Source organism: Elephantulus edwardii, unplaced genomic scaffold, assembly GCF_000299155.1.
Source record: "Elephantulus edwardii isolate Elephantulus edwardi_28Jun2011 unplaced genomic scaffold, EleEdw1.0 scaffold00151, whole genome shotgun sequence".
Taxonomy (NCBI): domain Eukaryota; kingdom Metazoa; phylum Chordata; class Mammalia; order Macroscelidea; family Macroscelididae; genus Elephantulus; species Elephantulus edwardii.
In genome coordinates this window covers 7444779-7453958 of record NW_006399901.1, presented here as the reverse complement: position 1 = coordinate 7453958, position 9180 = coordinate 7444779, and the positions used below count along the sequence as shown (strand labels likewise).

At 41.2% G+C, this 9180-nt stretch overlaps 1 protein-coding gene across 1 annotated transcript in view; it reads left to right on the top strand.

Moving 5' to 3' along the window:
* Positions 1-532: 532 nt before the first annotated feature.
* ITFG3 (integrin alpha FG-GAP repeat containing 3) overlaps positions 533-9180 on the top strand; it is a 14712-nt gene continuing 6064 nt past the window's right edge. The window contains exon 1 of the mRNA XM_006894862.1: positions 533-782. Within this exon, the coding sequence (XP_006894924.1) occupies positions 533-782 (250 nt within the window). The remainder of the gene's footprint in view (positions 783-9180) is intronic.

Here is a 9180-nt window from a genome sequence, read left to right as displayed (position 1 = left end):
GAAATATCTCAGTCAAAAAAGGACAAATATTGCATAGTGCCACTGTTGTAAAACAGGATTGACACTGGGGTTGAGGGAAAACTGAGTAAGAGGGGATGAACAATGTATACTGATTGAAACACATGAGGGAGAGAACTGTTTAAAAGGGATATGTGATTGGGTATTATTGTCATGACAGGAGTCCAGAATGAAGGCTGCACAGTGGAGTGGACTTGGGGGAAGGGATTGTGTAACTAACAATGAAAGAATTTTCCTTTTACTTTTCAAAGAGAAGAGTGAACTAGGGGGGAGGGGTGGGCAGGGAGAAAAATGCAACAATGAATGAATGGAAACCCTAAGTCTCTGTAAACTTTCATTTAAAAAAAATATTTAAAAAAATTTATTTAGCTTTATTCCATGGTCATGGCCAAGGTCAGATTTCTGAGGGACTGGAAGTGGCAGAGTTTATGGAACCACTGGGCACTACAGTGCTCAGCTAACTCTTGTTTCATTAACACAGTGACCAGGATCCCAACTCTGGAATGTGTACACAATGATGGACAACAAGGATTTAGAAGCGGAAATCCACCCCTTGAAGAATGAAGACAGGAAGCCACAGGAGAGCCAGGGAGACCCCTGCAAAAGCCCACCTCCACAGTCACGCCTGTCCCGGTGCCGCTCGGTGGCCTTTTTCCTTTCCCTGTTTATCTGCCTTTTTGTGGTGTTTGTGGTCTCCTTCATTATCCCCTGTCCAGACCGACCAGCATCGCAGCGAACATGGAGGATCGATTACAACACAGCAGGTGAGTCTTCAGATGTGTCTGGCTTGGGCCACAGAGCCCTCCTGAGTCCATAGAGTGACCTCCCCATGCCACCAACCCTCCCAAGTCCAGGGGTGGCTGGAGTGGGAGGTCCAGTAGAGCTGGGTCCCCCATGAGGCCAGAAGTAGCTTCTGACAGTAACTCAACTCTGAGTGGCTACCAATTCTATGTTTAACGTTTTCCTGGAATTTGAGGGAACAGATAATGAAGTGTTAAGTACTGAGTTACTAACAAAGGTCAGCAGTTCAAATCCATCAGCCACTTCACGGGAGAAAGATGAGGCAGTCTGCTCCTGTAAAGATTTCTGCTGTTGTTATTGTGTGACTTCGAGTCAGAATCAACTCATAACTTACCCTCCAGATGGTTTTCAGAGGCACTGAATCATATGGGAGAAGATGACCCATGTTTCTCCCCTGGAGCAACTGATAGATTCAGATTATGTGCTGTAGGGTTAACAGCGCAGCCTCTTAACACTAGGCCACTAGAAGCTCACAGCCTCAGAAGCCATAGGAGACAGTTCTCCACTGTCCTGCAGGGTTGCTGCGAGTCAGAATCCTTGGATGCCAGTGGGTGTGGGCTTTCTGATGATTTACAGAGCAGCCTCAGGAAGAATGAGCAGAATGCGTTGAACACTCAGTGGCCTGTTCCTCGCTTCAAAGAAGGACATGTGGGGTGGATTAGTGAAAGGTCTGTTGGGTTTCTTCTCTGTAGTAAAACTTCCTAGAACAAAGCACCTGGCTGAATTTACTGTTGTTAGGTGCCTGTGAGTCCACTATGACTCATAGCAGCCCTCTCGAACCACAGACCTAACCCTTGCCCTCACCTCCACCTTTCTCACAGTCTTGTGCTCAAGCCCATTGAGCATGCTCACATCTCTGATATACTTGAGTTCTTTGTGAGAGTGACTTTGTCAAGTCCATCTCATTGAGGATTCTCTTCCTTTCTTTCCCAGCATGAGGTCCATTTCCAAGGACTAGTCCCTCCTGAGAACATGTCCAAAGTACATGAGACAGAATTTCACCATCTTTGCCTCTAAGGAGCACCCTGACTGCTCTGCCTCCAAGACAGATTGGTTTGTTCTCTTGACAAGCCATGGGATACTCAGCACTCTCCACCCACACCACAATCCAAAGGCATTAGTTCTTTTTCTGTCTTCCTTATTCACTGTCCAGCTTTCAGGTGCATAAGAAGCAACTGAAAGTGACCCATGGTTTGGATCAGGTGCACCTTTGTCTTTAAACTGACATCATTGCTTTGGAGAACATGTCTTATGACAATGACAGCTGCTACCTTGGGTGCTGATTGTGAATCCAAATGAAATAGGATCCTTGACACCTTCAGTCTGTTCCCCATCTACCATGATGTAAAGAGAATCAAAGCCAGACTTGCGGCCGTCGAGTCAGTTACAACACACAGCACCACCTGTGAGGTTTCTGAGGCTGTAAATCTTTACAGGAGAAAACTGCTCATCTCTCTCCTGTGGAGCGACTAGTAGGCTCAGACCAATAACCTTCCGGTTAACAGCACTGCACCAACGGAGCTCCCGAGAGAGCTGCTGTAGGAAGTTGCACAGCATGTTTTGTAGCCCGGTCTCTTCAGATGCTCCTGCCAACACTCTAGTTCCCAGAGTAAAGGGTACTTTGATTTCACTCTCAAAAACTGGCATCCAGAATCCTGGCCTTTGTGAAGAGCAGCTGCATCAGCCTTCCCAGGACGCCTAGCACGTCGGTGGGAGGGAATTCGAATGGCCTCAGAATGTTTTTCTGCAGAGATTGAGGCTCCCTCTGGTGGAAAAAAACACAATGTCCTGTTGGCAATGACCGTGTAAGATCTGTTTTCTCCAGAATTTGGAAGTTTGCCTCTCATTTTGAGAGAGGGTAATAGAGTTTCCCTTCAGTTCTATCAAGGTATAGGACATACTGTGAAGTGAATTCATCTTCAGTCTACAATTTGGTGAATTTTTTTTCACTCAGATTGCAGATTGTGCACCTTATTCCACAGTCCAGATTTAGAGTATCTCTTTCATGTCCCTCAAAATTTTCCATGACCATCTGTCAGTGATCTGTATCATACCCTAGCCTAGGCAGCCACTAGTACTCTGTCTCCATGCATTTGCTTTTCCAGGAAGTTCCCATCAATGGAATTTTCAAGTAGATAGCTTTGTGTCTTTTGAGACAGACTTCTCTCACTTAGCACCTTTTCGAGAGCTTCCCCCATGCTATCAAAATGTTTGTTTCTTGTTACTGTTGAGTAATATGCTTTTGTATTAGCAGACCATTTCATTTATTCATTTACCAACTACTGGGCATTTTTACTTTTCTGGGTTTTTTACTATTATGAATATGTTACTTTGTCATGTATAATTTTTTGTGCAGACATGTTTTTCTTTCTCTTGGGTAGGATTCCAGGAATGGAATTGTTCCATATTATGATAAGTTTATGTTTCTAGGAAACTGCCAAGTAGTTTTCCAAAACAGCTGCCGTGCTCTGCATTCCCACCAGCAATGCAAAAGGATTCCCTTTTCTCCGCATCCTTGTTAATAATTGTGATTGTCTCTCTTCTTAACATAGCCATCTTTGTGATGTGAAGTTGTGTCCCACTGCTCTTTCACTTTTCATTTTTCTAAGTTGGACAGTGACTTAGGATGATAGAATAAGAGTAGAATCCTTTGAGTTGTGGTGTTGGAGAAGAGTCCCGAATATCCCGTGGACTTGTCAAAAGAACGAACAAATCTGTCTTGGAGGAAGTGCAACCAGGGTGCTGCTTAGAGGCCAGGATGATGAAACTTCATCTCACATACTCTGGGCATGTTGTTAGAAGGGGGCCAGGCTTTGGAAAAAGACATTATACTTGGAAAGATAGAGAGTCATCTAAAGAGAGGAAGACCCTCAACAAAATGGATTGACACAGTGTCTCTAACAGTGAGCTCAAATATATCAGAGATTATGAGGATGGCACAGGATAGGGCAAGGTTCATAAGATCACTATGGAGCATGATCTACTTGATGGCTCCTCACAATGATAATGACCAATGATATTGAGCATTTTCTTATGGTTATTGTTGTGTGCCGTCAGGACTTAGAAGCCCTCAATTTTACAGTATCTGGTAGAGGGAGTGTTCCTCACTTAAACATAATACCCATGCTAATAATACATTCCCAGTAAAGGAAATTCAACTACTTCATACAACATTGATTATTTTTTTCCAGTTCTCATCCAGACTTTCCATTATTCCTAAGAAGACAAGAGGGGCAGTTTCCCTTGGAAAACAAGCCCAATTACACATCTTGTCCACTCTATCAAGCAAGCAAATCCTCCCTCTGGGATATCGCTCCTGTGACTATACATTCCAATGTCACTCATCTCTGCTGTACAGATAATTGCGGGTTTAGTATTAACCTAGACATGTTCCTCCATTCCTCAGCATTCAGAAATGCAGATGCTGCCCCTACATTCGTCACTCTTGCAGTCCATTTAGTCATGGCTCCTCAGGAAGCTATCAATAACAACCAACAGCCTTTCCTCGGTGTCATAGCCCCTGGTTACAGTAATTTCTTGATCCTGCCCATCTGCCTCCTAGACTACTTTATTGTGACCACAGGTCAGAGAGGTATTTCTGGTCACTTCCACATGGTGGGGTGTTTGTTTGTTTGTTTGTTTTTTCTTTCCCGGGGAAGCTTGAGATCAAGGAGTGTAACTCTGTCCTGGTAGAAGTTTGTTCAGTTTTTATTTCAGCCATCTCAGTTCCTACTTTGTTTCCTTTGCATATGTTGCCACTTCTGATAACAAAATTTGATCATTCTATTTCCAACCTCATTTCTGTCACAAAGCCCATATTTTTCCAACTTCTGTTCCTTCTTGGTACTACAGTCGGGAAATCAGGAGACATATTGCATTGGGAAAATTAGAGACCTCTGTGAATTATTGAGGAGTAATGATGTCAGTTTGAGAACTAAGGTGCATCTGGTTCAGGCGATGGTTTTTTTGATCACTTGTATGGATCTGAGGGCTGGACATTGAATAGGGATGACAGAAGAATTGACGCCTTTGAGCTGTGATATTGGAGAAGAGCATTAAACATCCCAGGCCTGCCAAGACAACAAAAAAGTTTGTCTTAGAGTACTGCCAGAGTACTCTTTGGAGGCAAGGATGATGAAGCTTCGCCTCACATACTTCGGCATGTTGCTAGAAGGGGCTGTTCCATAGAGAGGAACATGATGCTTGGAAGGGTGGAGGATCGGCGAAGAAGAGGAAGACACCTTCAACCAGGTAGATTGAAATGGTGACTGTTGCAGTGGGCTCAAGTGTGTCTGGAAGTGTGAAGATGGCACAGGATAGAACAGGATGCCGTCCTTTGCCTTGAGTTACACTCGACTCAAGGGCACCTAACAACAGGTCCTTCTTCACTGTTTCCAACTTTTGCATTTCAGTCACCAGTTACTAACACACCTTGACTGTATGTTGGGTCAATTTTGGACTCCAAGATTTGGTAAAAGTTTTCAGTTTCTTCCTCTTTGGTCCTAGATGTAGGAGTGTGTATTTGAATAATAGTTGTATTAACAGGTCTTCTTTTTATATGAATGGAAAATATCCTATCACTTGTGGCGAGGAAGAGTGGGCAGGGAGGAAAATGTGCAACAATGAATGAATGGAAATCCAAGTTCTCTATAAACTTTCATTAAAATCTCAATTAAAAAAATTCATTCATTGTTGCACTATACTCTCCTTCCAATATGACTATTACCCAGGCATAACAAAAACAACATCCTGATACATCTACAACATGGATGAACCACCAAAGCATTATGCCAGGTAAAAGAAGTCAGTCACAATAAAAAAAAAAGAAGTCAGTCACAGAGGGACAATATTGCATCTTACACAAAATACCTAGGATGGGCAAATGCATAATGACAGATGCACAATGTAGACTTGTGGTTAGCAAGGCCTAGGATGGAGGTAAGGGGAATGAATTTTTGTGATAGAAAAAAGTTGGAAATGGGTAAGTGGTAATGGCCGCTTAGCAAGAATGTAATCAATGTGACTGAACTATACATGTAAAAATGTTGAAATTCAAAATTTTTGTTAGTATATTTTTACCATAATCACAGGAAAAGGAAAAAAAAAAAAAGAAAAGAGAGGTTAAATAATGTATATACTGCATTGAAACAGTTGAGGGAAAAAACTGTTTAAAAGGAATATATTATTATTTGCATGACAATAGTCCAGAATAAGAGCTGCACAGCAAAGTGGACTGGGAGTGGGGGGAGGCAGGAGAGGAAATTGTGCAACAGTGAAAGAATTTTTTTTTTCAAAGAGAAAAGTGAACTGAGGGCAGGTAGGGAGGAAAATGTGCAACAATGAATGAATGTAATTCCAAGTTCTCTATAAACTTTTGTTAAAATCTCAATTAAGATAGAAGATTTTTTAAAAAAATCCTATCACTCACAACACTGTATTTCAGGATAGAACTTGAGATTGACTTTTTAACTATGAATGCAACTCCATTCTTCTGTTTTTCATTCCCAGCAGAGTATACCAAAGTGATCCAAGCTGGTCCATCTCATCTCATTAATTCCTAGTATCTTAATGTTAATACATTCTATTTCATTTTTCACAATTTCTAGTTTTTCAACATTCAAGCTACATACATTCTCTGTTCCAATTATTAAAGAATGTTTGTTATTCTTTTTTCTTATTTCGACAGACTTCCAATCTGGGCTTTATTTTAAACTACTTATAACTCTCTGCGTTTCTCTATTGTTCATAGGGTTTTCAGAGTCCTGTTATTTAATAAGTAGATGACCAGCCTTGCTTCCTAGTCTGTCTTAATCTGGGAGTTCTACTAAAACCTGTACACCATAGGTTACCCTTGTGTCATTTGACACACCAGTGGCATAGCTTTCAGTATCACAGCAACCCCAAGTTATCTCAGGAGAGCAAACTGACAGACAAGTGCTATACCAATTAGAACCATATTCTCTCCAAACACAACAAACTGATGATTTGTTTGTAATTCAGTCTTCATGCTAGCTCTGAAGCCTTAAACACCAGTAGTGGAAGACCAGATGATTGTGAAATTATATCACCCATGAAGAGACTCACAGGTTTTTTGAAAGACAGAGAGAAAGAAAAAACTTAAATGGATGTCAGAAGAGACTCAGAAAATTGCATTAGAGCGTCAAGTAGCTAAAACAAAGGGAAAACAGGCCAAAATAAGACATCTGAACAGATCTCTTTCAAAGAGCAGCTAACAAGACAAAGCGAAATATTAGAATATGCAGAGCTGGAACTGGAGAGTAAAAAGGGAACAACGTACTCTGCATTTCTCAAGCTGAGAAAACTGAAAACAAAATTTAAGCTTCAAGTTGCAATATTAAAAGATTCTATGTTTATCTATATTTAACAAATGACCCAGGAAGCATCAAAAGAAGATAGAGGGAATACACAGTATCATTGTACCAAAAAGGACTAACTGACAGTGAAAAATTACAGGATGTACCATATGAGCTGGAGCTAATGATAATGAAGGAGGAAGTAGAAGCTGCATTGAAGGCATTGGCAAAAAATAAGGTCCCAGGAATCAATGGGTTACCAGTTGACTTGTTTCAATTAACCTATGCAGTCCTGGATGCACTCAACAGTCTATGCAGGATATTTGGAGGATAGCTATCTGGTCAGTGGATTGAAATAAGTCCGTATTTGTTCCCATTTCCAAGAAAGGTGATCTAACAGAAAGTGGAAATTATCAAACAATATTAATATCACATACAAGCAAAATACTACTGAAGACCATTTAAAAAATGCCTAGAACAATACATAGATGGAGAAGTACCAGAAGTGCAAGCAGGATTTAGAAGAGGCCATGGCACTGGTGATATCACTGCTGATGTCAAATGGATCCTGGATGAAAGTAAAGAATATCAGAAGAATGTCTGTTTATACTTTGACTATGCAAAGGCATGTGACTATGTGAATCATAGCAGCTTGTGGGGAATGGGAATCAGAATGGGAATCCCAGAGCACTTAATGAAAAACCTATACTTAGATAAGGAGGCTATTGTGTGAACAGTGCAAGGGAACTACATGGTTTAAAATTAAGAAAGGAGTGTGTCAGGGTTGTATTCTCTTTCCATATCTGTTCGCTCTCTACGCTGGGCAAATCATTTGATGAGAAGCTGGACTCTGTGAAGAAAAATGTAGCATCAGGATCGAAGGAAGACTCATAAATAACCTGTGTTATACAGATTACACAGCCTTGCTTACTGAAAGTGAGGAGGATTTGAAGCACTTGTTGCAGAAGATTTAAAGAATATGGCCTTTAATATGGATTGTATCCCCAAAGTCAGGAAAACAAAGACTTTTACTACATCATGATAGATGGAGAAGAGAAAATATTAAAATTGTCAAAAACTTCATCTTGCTTGGATCCACGGTTAACATCCTTGGTACCAGCAGCCAGGAAATCAGGAGATGCATTGCACTGGGAAAGCCTGCGGTTAGAGACCTTTCCAAATTATTGAAGAATAATGGTGTCAGTTTGAGGACTAAGGTACGTCTGATTCAGACCATGGTGTTTCTGATCACTCGCTGTGTATATGAGAGCTGGACAATGAATAAGGATGACATAAGAATTGATGCCTTTGAGCTGTGGTGTTAGAGAAGAGCAATGAACATTCCATGATGGCCAAAAGAACAAACTAATATGTCTTGGGAAAGGGCAGCTAGAATGCTCTTGAGGCAAAGATGATAAAGTTTCGCCTCACATACTTCAGCCATGTTCCTAGAAGGAGTTAGTCGTTGGAGAGAGACATGATGCTCAGAAAGGCAGAGGTTTAGCAAAGGAAAGGAAGACTCTCAACCAGGTAGCTGGACAGTGACTGCCGCAGTAGGCTCTAATGTGTCAGGAAGTGTGAGGATGGCACAAGGTTAAGATCTTTTGTCCATAGGGTCTCTGTGGGTTGTACTCATTTCGATGGCACCTAACAGCAACAACAATTGATAAAAAAAAACCAGGAATTGTAATTTTTTCTTTCCTTATCTTCCTGTATTTCTGAATGTATCCAATTAACCTCAGTTCAGTCCACTAACTTCATATCCCATTAAGTACAACATAAGAGCAGCATCATTCCATGGATATTCCTTAACCCACCCAGAGTCCAAATGTTTCTTATTCTTTTATTTACCCCTTTTTCTCGAAAGATATATGTTACAGAGAGTCTGGACATGTATAGCAAATCACACAATCCTAACACCAGTGAGAGATTGAGATTGTTTACAGCTTTAGTTTGCTTGGCTCCACAGTCAACACTCTTGGCACCAGTAGCCAGAAAATTAAAAGACATATTGCCATGGGAAAGTCTGCTGTTAGGGACCTCTCCA